The sequence below is a fragment of the Saccopteryx bilineata genome, chromosome 1 (assembly GCF_036850765.1).
Source record: "Saccopteryx bilineata isolate mSacBil1 chromosome 1, mSacBil1_pri_phased_curated, whole genome shotgun sequence".
NCBI lineage: Eukaryota > Metazoa > Chordata > Mammalia > Chiroptera > Emballonuridae > Saccopteryx > Saccopteryx bilineata.
In genome coordinates, this window is record NC_089490.1 from 389,173,102 (window position 1) to 389,193,345 (window position 20,244).

Genomic DNA, 20,244 nt, shown 5'->3' on the forward strand with positions numbered 1-20,244 from the left:
CCACGGTCGTAATTGGGTTGAAGATCCCCCTTGATGCAAGGTGGAGAATGCTCTGGAGACAGAGCAGAGTTCAAACCTTGGGACTACCTTCATAAGTGGACTAGTCACACCACGAGGGAGAAAGTTTTTTGAGAGCAGGAATTGGGCTTTGTCCACTTCTGTATCCACAGGGCTGGCACACAATAGGTACTTAGTAAATACTGAGCAAATGCTTAAGTGATGAACAAATGGATGTGGTTAGATGGCCTTATTCTCTTCTAGCCCCCAGTGCCAATTCTGTCACTTAGATCCAGTGTCCTGAGCTGTCCCACAGGGACCCCCTGGCCACTGCCTATGGACTAACTTCTCTAGCAGCCAGACCATGGGCTGCTGTGCCCTCGGTGGTGCCAGTCACAGCTAATCCCAGCCCTGGGCGGCAGCACTCACTGCCATCACTTCCTTCTGCCCAGACAGTACCTGGCACCCGCCCCAGGGTTGGGCCACAGCACATAGGCTGCCTGGTCAGAAGATGCCAGGGGCTGGCCAGGAATCTGCAGGCCAGCTCTCCGCTTTCCTGAGGGGACCACATCCTGTCCAAGGAAGGGTTACAAGTGTCAAGAAGGGGAACTGAAGGGCCAGACTAACAGGGTTGGGCGCTAGAGAAAATCCCCCCTCCAAGGCCCTGCTCTGCACAGAAGCAGCCTCTGGTGGGTTCAGCCTGTCCTTTCCTCTGTCCCTTCCTTTCTTCAGTGCACATGCACAGAAAACCGCAACCCCCATAGTGCCCCCTTCCCCAGCCCCAACCCCAGCCCCAGGCGAGCCCGGGACTCCCGAATCTCCCTTGCTGTGGGTCACATGACTCAGTCATCTCAGGCATGTGCCTTGGCGCAGTCAGCATTTAACTCTGTGGTCTTGTGAGATTCTGTGTGTTCATGTGAGGGTGTGCATGACCACATCTGTGACTTTGTGTGGGGTGACTGCCTGTGTGTGCCTACATAGGAATCTTTCTGTCTGATCATATCTGAGAAGTGTGTCCTCGTTGGGTCTGTTAGTGCGTGCCAGTGTCAGTCAATGTGAGCCCGTGAGTGTATGAGCAATACCCCTGTGCTAGGCTGTATATGGAACAGTCTAAATGTGTCCATGGTTGTGGATCGTACATTGGGCAGTGTTTCCCTGTGTAGACAGGAACCTCATAGCCCATGTCTGTATAGCATGTGTACAGGAGTATATGTGTGCACACACACACACAGGCAGAAGTATTTCGCTTATTTGGACTTGGGCTCTGCGGTGAATAGTTCAGTAGGGGGAAAATATGAAACCTCAGCAGCCGCCTTCCCTGGGCCTGTGGGGAATGAGAGATGAGTGAGGTTGGAGGCTGGAACAATATGCTCCCCTGAACCCCCATGCCCTGCCAGGAAGACTCAGGGAGGGGCTACCTCCTGGGACAGGAGAACTTGCTCCATTCCTTCCCTGTCCCCGAGAAGCCAGAGCAGAGAAAGAGCCCACTCTCGGAGGATTAGTTTACCTGCCACCCCTGCCTCAATAGGAGCACAGATTAAAACTAATGGGAAACTGAGGCCTGAAGGGGAAACGCTGCCTGCCCATGGGGTCTCCTGAGTCTGAGTCCAGGGCCCTTTGCCCTCCCCAGGACAGCCTTCAAGTCTGGCTCTGAGAAGACACCCCCCCCCAGTGCCTGGATGGCGATGCTTCCCAACAGGGAGGGCCTGACAACTGGGTACCCAGGGGCCCAACTTCCCTCTACTAAGCCCCTCCCTGCTCTCTCTTAACCTTACCCCACACACATGCACACACTCTGGGCACAGCAGTGACTCAGACTGGTGGCCCTTCAGCTTGAAATGGGGCAATTTTCTAGTGACCACGAAGCAAGTAACCGTCCTGGAATGTATGGGTCAGTGTGTGTATGGGGGGTAGTGAGTGGGGGCTCAGCCTGCAGGGAAAGGGAAGGGGGAGATGTAAGAAGACTCTCCTCCCATCTCTCCCCAGAGCTCAGTCTCTCGGAAGGAATGTCTGGGCCCGAAATTCCCCCCTCTCCTTATCCCACAGCGCAGCCTGGACCCACTCAGGTCTCCTCCCTCTTTTCCCCAAGCACAGGCTGAATCAGCCCGGGTTGGGGAAGGGGAAGGGTCAGAAACCGGGAATGCGGGTGCAGGCCTCGAGGGGCAGGGGGCTGAGGGGCAGGGGGCGCTCTGAGGCTGCCTCCGGTCTCTCCCATGCCCCTGGGCAGACAGCTGTACCCCAGAGCTTTTCCCTCTCTCTGCTTCGACCCAATGGAGGAATGAGGGGAGGGAACTGAGAGGAGCTTCAGACGGTCCAACAACAGGCCCAAGAGCATGTCGCATTACCCCACCAGGGACCGAGACCTGGCTGTGTCACCGATGCACCGTTGTAGGATTATTCAAGGAGAGGCGGAAGGAACTGAGCTAGAAAAGCTGCAAAGGGAGTTAAGAACGGTGGCCCAGCCTCCCCTTCGAGCCTGGACGTCCGAGAAGATTCTCCCTCTCCACTTCCCTCTCACTTCCCCCTGATCGCGGTGCGGGGTCGAGACCGTGCTACTGATACGAGTCGTAGGACACCGTGGGACCGCCGGGCCCACCTGGAAGCTCAGAGGGGCCGTTTCTGTGTCCGCCCCAGGCGCAGAAAGTAACACAAGGCCGGACGCAGTATACCCTACCCTTCGCGTACACGCGCGGTCTGCGAGGGCCGGGAAACCCCTCCGCGCCAGCCCTGCCCACCTCCCGCCCCCTGCGGCCGCATCTGCTGCGGCGGCCCGCTTCTCGCAGCCTCCTCCCATTGGCCAGGAGCTCCTCGGATTCCACCAATGAGCAGGCTGGGTTCCCGCAAGGGGGCGGCCCCAAACTCGCGGCTTTTACCTACAGTGGGCCACGCGGGGCAGGCAGAATCCGTGTCCTTCTTTAAATTTAAAGGGCCGGCGAAGGAGACCGGCTTAGGAAGGAGATTCAACAGAGCTGAGGAGTGCGCGCAGGAGAGCCCGGAACCTCGCCTCTAACAGAGTGGCGCCGGTGCTGGCTGTGCGTGGCAGCCGAGAAGGAGCTTATATTGGCACGCCTGTAGGAAAGAGTCTTTAACGGGGAGGGAAACAAATCATAATACAGTATTTCTTTTGCTGGCTTCCCACCAGTTGCCTGGAAAGGCACCTCCATAGAACGCTCACCCGGGTTAGAACCCGATCCCCCTCAGAACGATGACCCACTATAGACTGCTGTCGTCCACTCCCAGTAATTTCCATCGGATAGTCTGAAACCTGAACTTTCTATGTGCAAACTGGAGGGAGGGCTGGGTGTGGCCCTGGGGTGGGAGTGAGGGGGCGCTGAAGCTGAGGAAATCTCCAGAGTGGGCTTCCCAGGGTTTGCAGGAGGGTGGGGAGACAGGAAGAAGTGAGAGGACAACAAGGAGAAGATGCCCCACATCCTGAACCGCTCCCTTGACACTATCAGTTCACAGTGTGACCGTGGGTAGGTGGCTTTCCCTCTCTGGCTCTGTTTCCTCATTACAAATGGGGGAGGAGGACGTGGAACATGAGCATTCTTAGGCCCCTTTTGCCTCCAACATGATGATATAAACCAACCATAACTGAGCTCCATAACCACATGGAAGCACTACTAAGTTCTTTAAAGGGAGTCCCTCTGACATGCTCCCAAGAGCAGTGGTGAGCCTGTGGGTGATGGGACATGCCCATTGTTGCCACCAGGGGTGGGCCCAGCACACAAGAAAGCCCTGAGCAAGGACTGGATTTCCTGAGTGTCCTCCACCCCCACCCGGCCTGCCCCTTGGCCGCCCTCCCCTTCTACTTGGCTCCCACTCTCTGGAAGCTCCATCCTGCTGGGCCTGGGCTGCTGTTTCCAGCAGGTGGGGTGGGGGCTGCTCGCAAAAAGAAGCCAACTGAACTCCCTCAGCAGGTTCCAATGGACACCCTAAAAAGAGTCTCTGAGAAGAACTCAGCTCAAGTGCCTGGAGCCAAGGCCTCCAGGGACCCCAGCCCAGATTAGAGAAAGCATCTCCCCTCTCCCAGGCCCCAGGGACGGGTTTGGCAAACCCTTATCGCCTGAGAAGCAGCTGCTGGAGAAATACCTTAGCAGCTGACTCACTGCCCTGTCCTCTCTTTACAACCCCTTCCCATTGGGCCCCACACCAGGCCTGAAAGGCAGACAGAGAGAGAGAGAGTTGGGACAAAGTGACCCCAGCTGGTCTGGCCCAGACTCTACAGAGGGTGTGGCTAGCACTGTCCTGCCTGTCCCAGGCTGGATGGTTGGGGGAAGTTGTACCCTGTAAATGACCTTCATCTGGAATCACAGTTATTTTCAGAGACTTGTTCAGCTGAGACCTCTGACCTCCTGCTACTGCATCCCCCAGGCATTGATGGGCAGTTGACATACCGATGGCATTGCCCTCTGGGGTACAAGGCATTATCTGTCCCTCCAGCAGGTGAACAGGGGAATGTCTCCTGCAGTTGGGGAAGCACTGGGCAACAAGGAGTTGGGCACAATTCCCGGTTCCACTTGGCTCCCTGAGCCTCAGTTTCCCTCTGTCAAATGCAAATATGCAACTTCCCTATCTGATTGGGTAATTGTGAGGATTGAATAAAAGGATGCGTGTGAAAGCACAACAAAATGTCAGATAGTGATGATGAGTTCTGGCAGACCAGAAGAGAAGAGAATACTTGTCAGTGCTATTTCTGAACTCATTTTGTCCTGGATTCTCTGATGACACTTTGTTTGGGGGAAGGACTGAACCTCCTTACCCCACGGGCTCCAGGCTCAGCTCCCTCCAGGCCCAGAGTTAGGCTGTTTATAATAATAATGGCTAACATTTATTGAGCACTCCCTACATACTAGGCACTGTTCCAAGTGTTACATGTATTTACTGCATATATTTATATGCGTGTTATATGTATATCTCTATATACATATATATGTTATAAATATTTACTTCCTTTTAGCCTCATAATCCTTTGAGGTGAGTATTAAGCACCTAACAAATATTTGATCCTCATGTCAGCAATACTATGAGATAGGAACTATTATTTTCCCTAACAGATGAGGAAACTGAGGCATGAGATGTGAACTAACTTAGCAAGTAGTGGAGCTAAGAGTCAAAAGGAAGCCTGTCTGACCGCAGAGCTGGTGCTCATCCCCTGCTCCCCGCAGACAGATGGCCCCATGGCTCTGACCGTTATTCTCAGATAGGGCTTTTCTGCTTATTCCTCTGGATTAGGGCAGGCCCTGAGTAGTCCAAGGGAGAAGAGCCAACAACTCCAGGCTGCAAACCGCTCTCCCAGAAGCCGGTCCTCAACCACTCACCAGATGGGACGCCAGGGCTGGAAGCAAAGTCCCCACTGTGTCTACCAATCCACAAGCAAATTCATTCAGTCAGGGCATAATGAATAAACAACAGTGGCATTTTCTTACATATTTATAATTCTTTTTTTTAAGATTTTATTTATTGATTTTACAGAGAGAGGAGAGAGGGGGCAAGGGAGTGAGAAGTATCAACTCATAGCTGCTTTATTTTAGTTGTTCATTGATTGCTTGTCATATGTGCCTTGACTGGGCAAGCCCAGGGCTTTAAACTGGTGGCCTCAGCATTCCAGGTTAATGCTTTATCCACTGTGCCACCACAGGTCAGACACTTGTTTTTTCTTTTATTGTATTTTCTTTCTAAAAAATTATAAATATGTGCCTGGCCTGTGGTGGTGCAGTGGATAAAGCGTCGACCCAGAACGCTGAGGTCACTGGTTCAAAACCCCGGGCCTGGCTGGTCAAGGCACATATGGGAGTTGATGCTTCCTGTGCCTCCCTTTGCTTTTCTCTCTCTCTCCCTTTCTCTCTTTCTCTTCCTCTCTCTCTCTCTCCTCCCACCCCGCCTCTCTAAAATGAATAAATTTTTAAAATTTTTTAAAAAGGAGAGAAAATATAAGCCTACTATATACCAGCCACTGGGTGCATTATTAATAATAAAAGGTAACCTTTGCTGAGTAATTACTACATGCCAGGGATGGTTTTAAGTTCTTTACATGTATAGTTGACCTTTGAACAATGTGGGAGTTAGGGCGCCCCGTTGAAAATCCACATATAACTCTCACTCTCCAAAAACTTAACTACTAATAGCCTACTGTTAACCAGAAGCTTGACTAATAATATAAACAGTCAATTAACACATATTTTGCATTTATATGTATTGTATACTGTATTCTTACAATAATGTTATTATGAAATGACAAGGAAGAGAAAATACATTTATAGTACTGTACTATACTTATCAATACCAAAAGTTTACATCCTCTGTTTACAACTTAAAAAATCCATATATAGTGAACACATGCAGTTAGAAACCATGTTGTTCAAGGGTCAATTGTATTAACTTGTTTAATCATCACAATAATCCTAGCGAAGAGGAACTATTATCATCCCCGCTGTACAAAGGAGGAAATGAAACATAGAGACGTTAATCAACTATCCCAGGATCACGGGGACCAATATTTTCTAGACTATTTTGTTTCTTCTCCCCCTCCTCCTCCTCCTTCTTCTTCCTCCTCCTCCTCCTTCTTCTTCTTTTTTGAGACTATTTTGTTTCTAAGAAATATATTGTACATGTTACCAATAACATATACACACACATAACTGAGATCAAAATTGACATGAGGTATTTAACTTTGCTGTGTGCTGTGCATACTGACAGTTTCTACTGTTTTGTTCTGCTTTATTTTTTGTTATATTCTGGTCATGACCTACTAAATTGATTTCACAACCCGTTAATGACTCAACACCCACAGTTTGAATGGCACTGAGTCATAGCTAGAAGTCTTAAGGCCAGGACTGGAATACACGTCATATGGCTCCAGAGCCTAATTTCTTGGGATAAAAAAATAGCTTGGGAAAGGGAGACACTAGAGGCATGAGGACAGGTGAGGACTGTGCTAATGAGGAAAGTGGAGGTCTCGATAATCCCATATGCTTGCATCTCAGCAAAAGATAATACAAAAGTCCCTAATACTTGCTGCTATGGATATAGTTTTTTTTTATTGATTTTTCAATTACAGTTTATATTCAATATTATTCTGTATTAGTTCCAGATGTACAGCAAAGTGGTTAAAATACCAAGTTCTTTACAGAGTGGTCCCCCTGCTGCTTCAGGTACCCCCCTGGCCCCTACACCTGTTTCTCTCGATGTTATTGCCTATGTTTGCTATGCTGTAATCTACATCTCTGTGGCTATTCTGCAACTACTTGTACTGCTTAATCCCTTCTCCTTTTCCACCCAGCCCTCCCGACCCCCTTCCCTTCTGACAGCTGGCAGTCTGTTCTCTGTGTCTATGTTGTTTCTATTTTGTTTATTTATTATGTTTATTAGATTCCATACAGAAGTGAAATCATATGGTACTTGTCTTTCTCTGATTGGCTTATTTCACTTAGTATAATACCCTCTAGGTCAATCTATGCTGTTGCAAAGACATAGTTATTCTTTTTTATTATTATTGATTTTTATAGTGAGGGGGAGAGGGAAGAGAGAGCGAAAGACATCGATTTATTGTTCCACTTATTTATCCATTCATTGGTTGGTTCTTGTATGTGCCCTGACCAGGGATCGAACCCTCAAACTCGGCCTATCGAACAATGCTCTAACCAACTGAACTACCTGGCCAGAGCCAGTAGAGTTATTTATTTACTTAGTCCTCCCAGGAAGGAAGCAGGGTGGACTGAGAGACAGACTCAGGCAATTGAAGTTACTTGACCAAGGTTACGGAGGCAGAACTGGAGTCCTGCATCCTGTTGTCTGGTCCCGGGATCCTCTCACACCACTCACAGCATACCCTTGAGGATAATGACATTGAAGTTGGACATGACAGTCGGGGTCACGTGATGACAGTGGTGCGGGCAATAACACAAATGACAGCAGGCGGTACAGGTGATGTGGGTAGTAGGGAGGTTGGTGGTGCTGGAGGTGTTATTAATGAGGGTGGGAAGAGTAACAGGGAAGCTGCAGGGACAGCAGTGACAGTGTCAGGGCCAGAGGCACCTCCAGAGCAGTGTCTGTACTCTCTCCCTAAGCTAAGCTGTCCCCCACCTCCTCCTTCCCTAGCATTTCCCTGAGCACCTGGACCACTTTACGGAGAACATGGAGGACTTCTCCAACGACCTGTTCAGCAGTTTCTTTGATGACCCTGTGCTGGATGAGAAGAGCCCTCTGCTGGATATGGAACTGGACGCCCCCACCCCAGGCATCCAGGCCGAGCACAGCTACTCCCTGAGCGGTGACTCGGCGCCTCAGAGCCCCCTTGTACCCATCAAGATGGAGGACACCACCCAAGGTAAGAAGGGCTGGAAGGGCCTGGACACAGCATGGGCCCTGAGGCCCAGGAGAGAGGAAAGCTTTTGAGAGACCACGGGGTGGTGCTGGAGGCTGAGACCCCCCAGGGGCTCCCAGAGGAGCTGCCCACAGGTACCTCTCTGGGAGGCTGCCCCCTGCCTTTTCTTCTTCCCCAAATCAAACCCATATGAGCACTTCTCAAAAGAGTTTGTGTCCGACTGTGGCCAGTGGTGTGCAAAGGGTGACCCCTAGACCAACAGCATCACCTGGGTTCTTATTAGAAATGCAGCTTCTCAGGTCCCGCCTAGACCTGCTGGATCAGAAACCCTGTGGGGAGGGCTCAGCCTTCCAGGCGATTCTGAAGCACACTTGGGGCTGAGAACCATTGACTTAGAGGAAACCGTAAGAGGCATTAAACAGGAAGTGTGGACGAGTTATGAGGCTATCTAGAACCTTCCTGCCCTCACACTGTGATGTTTTCTAAGATGCTATCTGGGAGAGACTCCTACACCTACTTTTATTATTGAAGGTCGGGTTCTCTAAAGCTCCCCTCTCTCCCCACCTGCCTTGCTTTTAAACAAAAGGGCCCTGCCTGACCTGTGGTGGTACAGTGGATAAAGCATCAACCTGGAAACATTGAGGTTGCCAGTTCAAAACCCTGGCTTGCCTGGTCAAGGCACATATGGGAGTTGATGCTTCCTGCTCCTCCCCCTTCTCTCTCTCTCTATCTCTATCTCTCCCTTCCTCTCTAAAATAAATAAATAAATAAATAATTAAAAAAAAAAAAAACAAACAACAAAAAAAACACAAAAGGGCCCTTTGAGTCCTTTCTCTCAGATAATCAACAGTCGAGAACTCCAGGCTGTATGTCACCTAGAAATGTCCCTGCAGGCTTGTCCTCAAACAGACCATCTTGGCCCCGCCACATTTGACTGGGTGATCATGGACACGTCTCCTAGTCTCTATGAGCCTCAGCTTCTTCATCTAGACATGGAATAAAGAAAACCATTTCTATAGCACACTCCAGTTTACAGAGTGCTTTTGTGTTAATTATCCCATTTATTTCTCTCAACTCATAGGTGAGGTAGGAATCACTTTAACCACAGTCCCCGTTTGCTGATAAAAAAAAAAAAGTGAGACTTCAGGAAAGCTGAGTTGTTAAGGTCACACAGAGTAAAATGCAAGGCAGGGACTTGGAAGCAAACAAGCCCCCTGATTGGAAAACTCACACGCTTGCCACCTCATCTGCCGGCCTCAAGGGGGCAGCAAGGGGTCCTGGGTTTGGAACCGAACAGGCTTTGTTGTGCACCCTGATGCTTCCACTGGCTGCTGTGTGATCTCCGGCAAGTTTCTTAACCTTGCTGGGCTTCTGTTTCCTCAATTACAAAATGAAGATAATATGTGGCTTGAGAACCCTGGACAGGGTTAAAAATATATAAACATAAAGTACCCAGCAAGGCACCCAACAATTAATATATATCAATAATTAGTGGCTATTTTCATTGCACCTATAAAAGTCCTGTTAATACTGTAGCGGCTCTTGTTTCTCTTTGCCCTCAGAGGAAAATGGTCTTGAGTGATTTTCTTAATATTCTCATCTAATAAATGGAGAGAAGAATGGTGCCTGCCCCATAGGCTTTGGGGGAGGGATAAATGAGTTCATATGTGTGGAGGTTTAGAGCTGTGCTCAGGGCACAAAGTGTGAGCTGCCTCTGAGGGCCTTAGAGATTCCCCTGGGGCAGAGACAGGCCTTTGTCCCCCATCCTGAGCCATACCTCAAGGGCAGGGACACCTCTTGGGGTTTTCAGTGACTCCAGGGCTCGTGGTTGCTGAGGTCTCAGTTCCCCCTCATGTCCTGGCCTCACCGAGAACTCTGAGGTCACCTCAGTGAGGCCTCCAGTGCAGCCCGGGGAAGGGCAGGGTGTGGGTTGGATGAGCTCCCTCCCCCGGCAGGTTCTCCAGCCACCCCCGCGTGTCCAGCCCAGCAATTCCTTGGACACCCCCAATCTATTTTTAGAGTAATTTGTTTGTGGGCCCTTTGCAGGGGGCAGCTTCCCGGAGGCCAGCGGGCTGGCCCTGTAATTTGGGAAGATTGTGGGTGTTCCTGGAGCCCAGGGGCAGCCTGTGGCCCAGCGCTGAAGCACTCAGGCTCCCAGCAGGGTGGGGCCCAGCCTCTGAGGTGGGACCAGGCAGCTGTTGACCCCTCTCCCCACCCACAGTGGGTCCCAAAGCCCAGAGTCCCCTACAGCCCTTCCCTTGCAAGCTGGCTCCCCAGGCCCCTGGCGTACCAGTGCTTCTCTGGCTTCCAGATGCTGGGGCCACCATGGGCTGGGGTGGAGGACCCAGCAGGAAAGGGAGTGATGTCTGCCAGCCCTGTGGCCCAGGTGAGGCCAGGGGGCCCACTAGACAGGCAGGAGGTAGATACTGTCTGAAAAACCTGCGCATCACACCTCATCACCCCAGTCATCAGATCCAGTGAATTCTTCCTCCTAAATTTGTCTCCAGCCCGTTCCATCCTCTCCACCCCCTCCGCCAAGGCCTTTGCTTAGGACTTGTCCTCTCTCGCTGGACGATTTCAACAGACTCCTGCAGCCTCCCTGCCTCTCTCGTGCCTGCCCCAGACCAGTCTCCACACAGAGGCAGAGTAATCTTTTTAACATTACAAATCTGAGCCTGCTTAAAGCTCTTCAATGCCACCTCATTACCTGTAGGACAGAGTCCCAGCTCCGAGCCCAGCCATGCCATCCCTGCTGGCCTCCCTGACCTCATTCCTGTCTTCCCTTTCCTTTCCATCCCAACTGCACCATGACGCTCTACACTGGATGCCCAGCGCCAGCAGGGCGCTCAGCAAATGTTACAGAATAACAATAATGATACTAACAACAACTACTGTCTATTTACTTACATTTACTTCTTTTTTTTTAATCTTATTTTTATTAATTTTAATGCAGTGACATTGATAAATCAGGGTACATATGTTCTGAGAAAACATCTCCAGATTATTTTGACATTTGATTATGCTGCATAACCCTCATTCAAAGTCAAATCATCTTTCGTCACCTTCTATCTGGTTTTCTTTATGCCCCTACCCTCCCCCCACTCCCTCCCTCTCCTTCCTCGCCCCTTCCCCACCCCTCCACCCCACTCCCTGTTACCATCACATTCTTGTCCATGTCTCTGAGTCTCATTTTTATGTCTCATCTATGCATTGGTTCATATAGTTCTTAGTTTTTTTCTGATTTACTTATTTCACTCCGTATAATGTTATCAAGTTCCATCCATGTTATTGTAAATGATCCGATGTCATCATTTCTTATGGCTGAGTAGTATTCCATAGTATATATGTACCAAAGCTTTTTAATCCACTCGTCCTCTGACGGACACTTGGGCTGTTTCCAGATCTTCGCTATTGTGAACAATGCTGCTATAAACATGGGGGTGCATTTCTCCTTCTGGAACCGTTCTATGGTGTCCTTGGGGTATATTCCTAAAAGTAGGATGGCTGGGTCAAAAGGCAGTTCAATTTTCAATTTTTTGAGGAATCTCCATACTGTTTTCCACAGAGGCTGCACCAGTCTGCATTCCCACCAGCAGTGCAGGAGGGTTCCCTTTTCTCCACATCCTCGCCAGCACTTATTCTGTTGAACATTTACTTCTTAACAGGCACTTTACAGATGAGAAAGCTAAGGCTCAGAGAGGTTAAACAACTTACCTAAGGTCACACAGCCAGTCCACAGGGGTCCAGGTCTGTGTCCAGTCTATAAGCTGCTGAGTGAAGAAGATGCCCCCACGTCCTCTGGCTACCAGGGGATGAAGGGGGTCCCAGCCCTGTGCCCCGGGAATCCCCTGAGCCTGGGTCCTGCCTCTTCCTCCAGATATGGAACATGGAGCCTGGGTGCTGGGACACAAACTCTGCTCCGTCATGGTGAAGCAGGAGCAGAGCCCGGAGCTGCCTGTGGACCCTCTGGCCGCCTCCTCAGCCATGGCTGCCGCCGCTGCCGCCATGGCCACTACCCCGCTGCTGGGCCTCAGCCCCCTGTCCAGGCTGCCGGTCCCCCACCAGGTGAGCCCGGGGACTGTTTTGTAGGGGCTGAGGGAAGGGGGAGAGGTGGTGGATCTCTGTGAGAAGAAGCGTCCAAAGCCCTGTGCACGCTGGGGCTCTATGAACAGGGAACGATGGGACTGGGGGGTCGGAACTCTCAGACTGGGCCTCTGCCTCCCCCTTGGGCCTCCCCGGCATCATCTAGAATGTGCACAAACCACAGAACCCTCACAGTAAGCTGGGGCCCTCCATCTGTGTGGAAAAGGCTGACAGGGACCAGACAGGACTGGGCATCAGGGGCCACGTCCAGAGTCCCAGAGGTGGAGACAGCCCAGGCCCCTTAATTTTCTTGAAGTGTCAACTTTAAAAAAATAATAAGAAGAAGAAAGACAAAAATAGAAATACAGAATATGTGCTAAGTTTCGGTGGTTTACATTCATGAGATTAATATCTTTGACCCATCCCCTCATGCCCCCTCACCCCCACATGAGATAAATATAACAGCATTCGGCTGTAGATCTGAGCTGATGTCTGAAGACCCTTCTGAGAATGCGAGACCCAGAGCTTGGGTCCCAGCTTGGCTCTCACCTGTGCTCTGGACACATGGCATTGCCTCCTTTTCTATAAAATGGGAGCGTGTGCTACCTCTAAGGAGCTTCTGTCCCTGCGACTACAGTGCAAGGGTCATCTGAAATCCCTAGTCTGGACTGGGCCGGCCCTGCCCCCTGCTGGCCACACAGCTCACCTGCTCAAAGTGTGGCCACAGACCAGTCAGCCCCTCCTCACCCCTCCCTAGCCCTCCACTGTCCCCCAAGGATCAACGGTTGGCTGCAAATATGGTGGATCTTTTGTGACCCCGTGCAAGACGGGCTTGGCGCTGCCTCGGGTCATGCCAAAGAAGGAAGAGAAAGCAGGGCAGCAGCAGCCAGGGGCTTAGAGGCTGGGCACATGCCTCAGAGAAGGAGACTGAGGCTCAAGGAGTTAAGCAACTTGCCCCAAATCACACAGAAACAGTGGAACTACACCCCAAAGTCAGCCGCCAGAACCCAAAGCCCGTACCTTCACTCCAGTGAGGCCACGGCACCCTAGGGGTGGTACAAGAACCAAGAATTGGTGTGGTTGGTCAGTCGTGAGCCTTGTGACCCATATAAGTGCCATCACCCTTCTGCATCACAGTCCCCTCATGTCCCTTGAGGGCTGAGCTGGGGGATATAAACCAGGGAACCTCCCAGGTCCCTGCCAACTTGAACTTCTGTGATTCTTACTGATCCGCCTAAATCTGGGATTTCAGGTCCTCGCCCGTGTCATGACCTCTCTCTGCTGGTCGCCAGCCCTGAGGGGAGAGATGGTCCTGAAATCCAGTGCTGAGCACAGTGCCTTCCTCAAAGAGCACAGCGCTTCCTACATGTGGCAGTTACGTGTGGGAAGCCACGCATGTTCCTGAAATTCTTTCTAGAACAGCAACTTGGAATATAAAGAAATAGGAAGGCATGTTTGCTTAAAGTGTAAATCGAATTCTGTCAGTCCCTTGCTTAAAGCCCATTAGGGGCTCCTTGCTGCCTCAGACGACTCTGTCTGAATTCCACTCCCCCCTCATTGCACCCTGATGTTCTGCTGTGGTTTCCCACCCCTCTACCCCAACACACAGCCCTACATTCTGACATCCTGAATACTTGCAGCCATGCTCTGTATGGCCTCTGTGCCTTTGCAGATGCTTTTCCTTCCACTTGGAATGCTTTTCCTCTCCCTCACTGCTTGCCTACCCTTGATCTGCAATACTCTTACATATCCCTCAGGGCTCATTTCAAACTTCAGCTGCTCAGAGAGCTTTCTCAGCCAAGAGCCAGTTAATGCTTTCTTCATCCGTGCTGTTGCCACCATTCATTGAACAGCTACAATGTGCCAGACATTACCTCTCGTTCTCATGGCAACCCACATAGCAAGGCCTACGCGGCCTTCACAGTCAGCGCAGGGTCAGTCTCTACCGAGAAGATGGCACTGGCCTCAGAAGCCACAAGAAGCCCTCCTTCTCTGAGCTTAAGGCCTGAACTATACCATTCTCTTCTCTTAGGTCTGACACGGCTTCTCCAAGCATGGGAATGTGCCTCTGCTCCCTCAGGGCTGTGCTCAGAACTCTAAGCTTAGTCACCTCCCCAGCTGTGCAGGACTGGCCCGGCCACCAGCCTCAGGGAGGGAGAAGGGGTGGGTGGCATGGTGGGGACAGTTCCAGGCGCAGCTGATGAAGCTGGACCTGTCTCTTCCTCAGGCCCCAGGAGAAATGACTCAGCTGCCAGTGATCAAAGCCGAGCCCCAGGAGGTGAACCAGTTCCTCAAAGTGACACCAGGTAGTGTGCACAGGGAGGGACGCTTCCTCTCCAGTCTTGGGAAGACAGCATCCCTACTACCTTGACAACTCACCTGTCCCCAGAACATCCTCTTCTCCCTGCCTCACCCACACTCCGTCCCTCCAGTCCCCTTCTTACCCAATCTCTGACTGTCATCACTACTATCAAAACCTTCTCACCTATACCTGACCAGGTGGTGGTACAGTGGATAGAGCGTCGGACTGAGACGCGGAGGACCCAGGTTTGAAACCCCAAGCTCACCAGCTTGAGCACGGGCTCATTGGGTTTGAGCAAGGCTCGCCAACTTGAGCCCAGAGCCCAAGGTCGCTGGCTTGAGCAAGGGGTCACTTGCTCTACTGTAGCCCCCACCCCACCCCTGTCAAGGCACATATGAGAAAGCAATCAATGAACAACTAAGGTGATGCAACGAAAAATTGATGCTTCTCATCTCTCTCCCTTCCTGTCTGTCTGTCCCTAGCTGTCCCTCTCTCTGTCTCTGTCACACACACACACACACCTCTTGCCCACTTTTCTAATCCCCATCATTCATTAACTAAAGTCCACTCCACTGCCATTCATTCACCTATCCATCCATCCATTCATCCAGGGATTCTGTGCTGCCCTGGGGCCCTCCCTCAGTGGTCTGCTGGCTCACGTGGCCCAGGCTTCCTCCAGACCACCTGCAGAGTGGCAGTCTTCCTGGTGCTGGCCACAGAGGGCAGCACGGAGGGGAAGGAAGGAAGAGCAGTGCTCCTGGCTAGTCTGCTAAAAGCCCAATGCCTGTCTTGTCACCCTGAAGTTGGAAATAGAAACCCTGATATTTTGGGGTGGAGGGAGGAAGGGACAGAAGCTGCTGCTCCTGGGGTTGCCAAGCTGGAGGTTCAAAGCCTCTGGACCCTGCGAAGTCAGGGGTGGGGGAGGGCCTGCAAGAATCCCTGCTCCGGAATGTCCACCCGCATGAAGGACCAGACTTAAAGAGGCCAGGCTTGGTGCCAGAGATGAGGTGGCTCCCAGGAATCAATTTCTGGGATGTCAGCTCCATCTTTCTGACACCACAGAGGGACTTTTGACGCTTCAGCTGGCCAAGGCCGCAGCAGTCTTGACCACAACGTGGGGGCTGGCTTAGTCCCAGGCTCTGCTGAACTCTGAGGTCCCAGCAGAACTGGAGTGCCACCCTGCTAACCCAGCTTCCCCTACTCCCCCCCAGAGGACCTGGTGCAGATGCCTCCAACGCCCCCCAGCAGCCATGGAAGCGACAGCGACGGCTCCCAGAGTCCCCACTCTCTGCCCCCCTCCAGCCCTGTCCGGCCCATGGCCCGCTCCTCCATGGCCATCTCCACTTCTCCCCTCCTCACAGCCCCTCATGTAAGCAGCTGGGGGTGGGCTGGGGCAATGAGCACATCCGTTCTGGCACACAACCAGTGGGGAAGGGCCAGGGGAGGGCGAGCCCCAGCCTGATCCCACCCCCAGCACAATTCAGGGGGGTGCCTGCCTCGCAGATGGGAGTAGAGTCTTCTCATCCTGCCTCATGGTGAACCAGAAATAGGAGAGAGGTTCAGTAGGCCCGCCGACTCACACGGCTGCAGAGCCAGGACCAGAACTTGACATTGCTGATCTCCAGGGGCATGGCCTGAGCTGCCTCCAAGGAGCACTGTTTGGGGAGTAGTGCTCAGGAAATACAGAGTGCCCAGGAAACTGGAGCTAGGCCCCAAATCCTGGGCTGGGTGTGGAGCCTTCCAAGCCAAGACTGTTAGGAGATGAGGGTGGTACCATTTAGGGGCCCTGGACAGTGGGTTTCTGAGGCTCTGAATTTCAGGGTGGGATCTAGGGAGCCCCCCAACAATGTACCGAGTGTTTAATATGCTGGGCTCCCAGCACTATCCTCAGCACTTGATTCATATGATTGAATGGACTTCAAATCTACTCCTTTTTCGATGGAGAAACTGAGGCTCAGAGAGTTGAGAGCTTTGTCCAGGTCACACACAGAATAAGTAGCAGAGCTTGAATTTGACCCCTGGGCTGTTTCCCAGCCATGATGTCCTACTTCCCACAGAAGTTACAGGGGACTTCAGGGCCACTGCTTCTGACGGAGGAGGAGAAGCGCACCCTGATCGCTGAGGGCTACCCCATCCCCACGAAACTGCCCCTCACCAAGGCTGAGGAGAAGGCCTTGAAGAGGGTCCGGAGGAAAATCAAGAACAAGGTAAAGCAAGAGCAGGATCCTGGCCCCGCCCTGGGCCTTCCTTGGTGGGTGGGGCCTCTGATCCCCTGGCAACGCCAGCCCTGATATTGGAGGGGCCCCAGGAATTGGATTTGTGGCCATAGTAACCCCTGTTTTCGGGGCTTCTTCCTCTAGATCTCGGCCCAGGAGAGTCGTCGTAAGAAGAAGGAATACGTGGAGTGTCTAGAAAAGAAGTATGCGTCCTGAGTGGGGTGGGAGGCCTGGGCCCTACTCCCCAGCCTGCCCTGCTCTCCCCAGCCCTCCCTCACAAGGCTCCAGGGGCAGAGGGCAGGGGGGGGGGGCGCTGGTGGGCAGGACTGAGGAGGCAGCAGTCCCTCTGGAGCCTCTGGAGCTACCCCTGAGCCTGTGCTGGCTTGGCCCCGCAGGGTGGAGACATTTACATCAGAGAACAATGAACTGTGGAAGAAGGTGGAGACCCTGGAGAATGCCAACAGGTGGGTGTTGCCACCTGCATCCCGCCCTGCCCCCTTCCCCCGCCTTCCTTCCACAGCCAGTGCCTGGCTCTGGGGGACAAGAGAGAGGTGAGGTAACTGAGGCCAGGATGAACCCCAGAAAACAGGACCCATGCAGCCCGGGGACTCCCAACTCCCCATCCTTCTTCACCCACACATCGCTCTACACACCTGACAGGGCTGGTGAGAAGCTTTAAATCAGAAGGTACAGAGCAGTGGCTTTCAAAGTATGGCCCTCAGACAGCAGCAGCAGCCTCCCCTGTGAACTTGTTAGAAATGCTTAGTTTTCAGCCTGACCTGTGGTGGCGCAGTGGATAAAGCGTCGACCTGGAAATGCTGAGGTCACCGGTTCGAAACCCTGGGCTTGCCTGGTCAAGGCACATATGGGAGTTGATGCTTCCAGCTCCTCCCCCCTTCTCTCTCTCTCTCTTTCTCTCTCTCTCTCTCTCCCTCTCTCTCTCCTCTCTAAAAAAAAAAAAATGGGAAAAAAAAGTCTTTAAAAAAAAAAAAAAAGAAATGCTTAGTTTTCAGACCTCACTCCAGGGCTACTGAGCAGGGGATCCAGGGAGAGGGCTCAGGAGTCTGCGTGTTAGTCAGCATTCCAGGTCATTCTGGTGCACCCTTAGAGTCAGAGCCGCTGGTGTACATGCCTGCCCCTCAAAGCGAGCTCCTTGGACAAATAGCATCAGGGCCTCCTGGGAGCTTGTAAGGAATGCAGAACCTCGGGACTCTCCCCAGATTTACTGGATGAGAACCTGCATCGCAACAAGATTCTCCCACTGGAGGATCACATACACAGTTGAGTTTGAGAAACCTTGGTGCAAACATAGTGCCAAGCATTAGCTACATAGAGTTACAGCTCTGGATTCGTATCCCACTCCGCTGTTCTAGTGATCGGGCCCAACTCTGTGTGACTGGAGCCAATAGGAACACCATCTCATGGGATTCGTATGAAGATTCCCTGACACAGAGCAACTGAAGGGCCCAGCACTGTGCTGGGCATTTAAGAACAGTCAATTCATGTTAGTTTTTCCTTTTTCTTTTTTTATTGTTATTACTATGAATTCTTGATATTGCTCAGCCATGAGCCCACAGTAGGTCTTTAATGATTGATTATTTGCTGGGATTAATTAAAATACAAAATAGCTGGTATGTAGCAAGTACTCCACAAAGGCTTTTTCCTTCTTTCCTTCCTTCTCCTCCAGCTTCTCCAGTGGGATCCAGCTACTCCCATGATTGACCTGGAGAATGTCCCCCAACTCAGGGAAGGGGGGTAGGGAACACTTACCCCCTCACCCCTTTACCTCTGGCCCAGGCTCCTGTCTGGCCCCAAGTCAGGCTAGGCCCTTGGAGCTATTTCGCCACCTGCTGTACATTTTGGGAACTGCAATCCCCTATTCCAGTCTGGGTGGAGGAAAACAGATGATTAAACGTTTGTTCACCAAGCAGGGACTGAACACTTTCTGTTGTTCCCCAAAGATTCCACGGGAGCCCACAGTTAGCTGAGGAGACTGACATGGAAATTCATGAATAATCAAAGTGTTACAGGAGCTGTGATATATGCAAAATAGCATTAAGAAAAATGGTAGCTACCATTTACTAGACGCTCACTATGTAGCAGACAGCTGCCAGACATGTCCTTCTCAGCTCACCGTGTCGTGGGGCACCAAGGAGGAAGGTCAATTTAGCTGTGGCTGATGTAGGGGGAAAAAAAGGTGACTTCAGCCCGTGGGACGGGCCTTCTTCCAACCCCCGCTTTGGCCAGGAGCATCACAGGGCACCCCTGAGTTCCCATAAGGTGACCCAGCTATCCACCATGAGACAGGCTCCAGGTTCCTGAGCGACATCAGAGGAGCCAAGCGGGAGGGGACCTTTTCTGTCTTGATTGAAATGGGCACCTAGGGTGGAAGCTCAGTCTGAGCCAGCCCAAGTGCTCCCAGAGAGCCCCAGGAGGCAGAGACGCCTGCTGGGCCAGAACGCCCCAGGTGACCGCTGTGCCCTCCTCAGGACCCTGCTCCAGCAGCTGCAGAAACTCCAGACTCTGGTCACCAACAAGATCTCCAGACCTTACAAGATGGCCGCCACCCAGACTGGAACCTGCCTCATGGTAGGTGCTGCCCCTACATGTAGAAGGCTACGGGAGGACAAGGCTTCCCCAGGCTGGCTTTCCAGGGGGGCGGGCAGACCTCTGAGGGATCGGCAACATTGTGGGCAACAGCACCGGGCACCACACCACTGTGGACCATACACCATCCTAGGGCCTAGTGGCCTGGCTCCAGCAGACTTCAGCCTCTGTCACCAGACCCATGGAACCTCCTAGAACATGGCCTTTCCTGGTCCATTCTAACGGAGTGTGACTGCGTAGCGACTCATGTGCACCCAGCTAGGGGCTGACAGGGCAAGTCCTTTAAGGAGGCAGCCTCCACACCCTGTGGAGTGAAGGGCTTGGGGAGACACAGGGAAGGATGAGTCTGGTTCTTTCTGAAGTGAAGGGTGGCGAGAAGGCTGTGCAAATCTCTAAAAACAAAAGCATACCCAGGGTGTGGCTCGGGCCTCTGCTGGTCCCTCTTCCGCCCAGTTCTGGGAATGTCCAGCCTGTACACTCCCCAGGCCCTCTGAGGTCTGTGCTGCCCGGCGGCAGAGCCACGTGCGGGCAGGCGTTTGTTCTGGCCTTGTGACTCTTAGCTCCTCCTGCTGAGAATCGGCGAGATGCTGCTTCCCCCTCCCTTGTCCCGGTCCTAGTCCCCACCTTAACCTACCCCTTTCTTCTCTACCTGATTCCTTCACCCGGTAGGTGACAACCACATTGGCCACTTCTCTCTTTTTCCCAGCACTGCC

The 20,244-nt window shown here is 52.1% G+C and overlaps 1 protein-coding gene across 2 annotated transcripts in view; it reads left to right on the forward strand.

Moving 5' to 3' along the window:
• CREB3L1 (cAMP responsive element binding protein 3 like 1) overlaps nt 1-20,244 on the forward strand; it is a 36,504-nt gene that overhangs the window by 12,675 nt on the left and 3,585 nt on the right. For both annotated transcript variants that reach the window (XM_066251391.1, XM_066251390.1), the window contains exons 2-9: nt 8,098-8,326; nt 12,201-12,388; nt 14,634-14,712; nt 15,920-16,077; nt 16,766-16,915; nt 17,069-17,127; nt 17,320-17,388; nt 19,414-19,513. In XM_066251391.1, the coding sequence (XP_066107488.1) occupies nt 8,098-8,326; nt 12,201-12,388; nt 14,634-14,712; nt 15,920-16,077; nt 16,766-16,915; nt 17,069-17,127; nt 17,320-17,388; nt 19,414-19,513 (1,032 nt within the window). The remainder of the gene's footprint in view (nt 1-8,097; nt 8,327-12,200; nt 12,389-14,633; nt 14,713-15,919; nt 16,078-16,765; nt 16,916-17,068; nt 17,128-17,319; nt 17,389-19,413; nt 19,514-20,244) is intronic.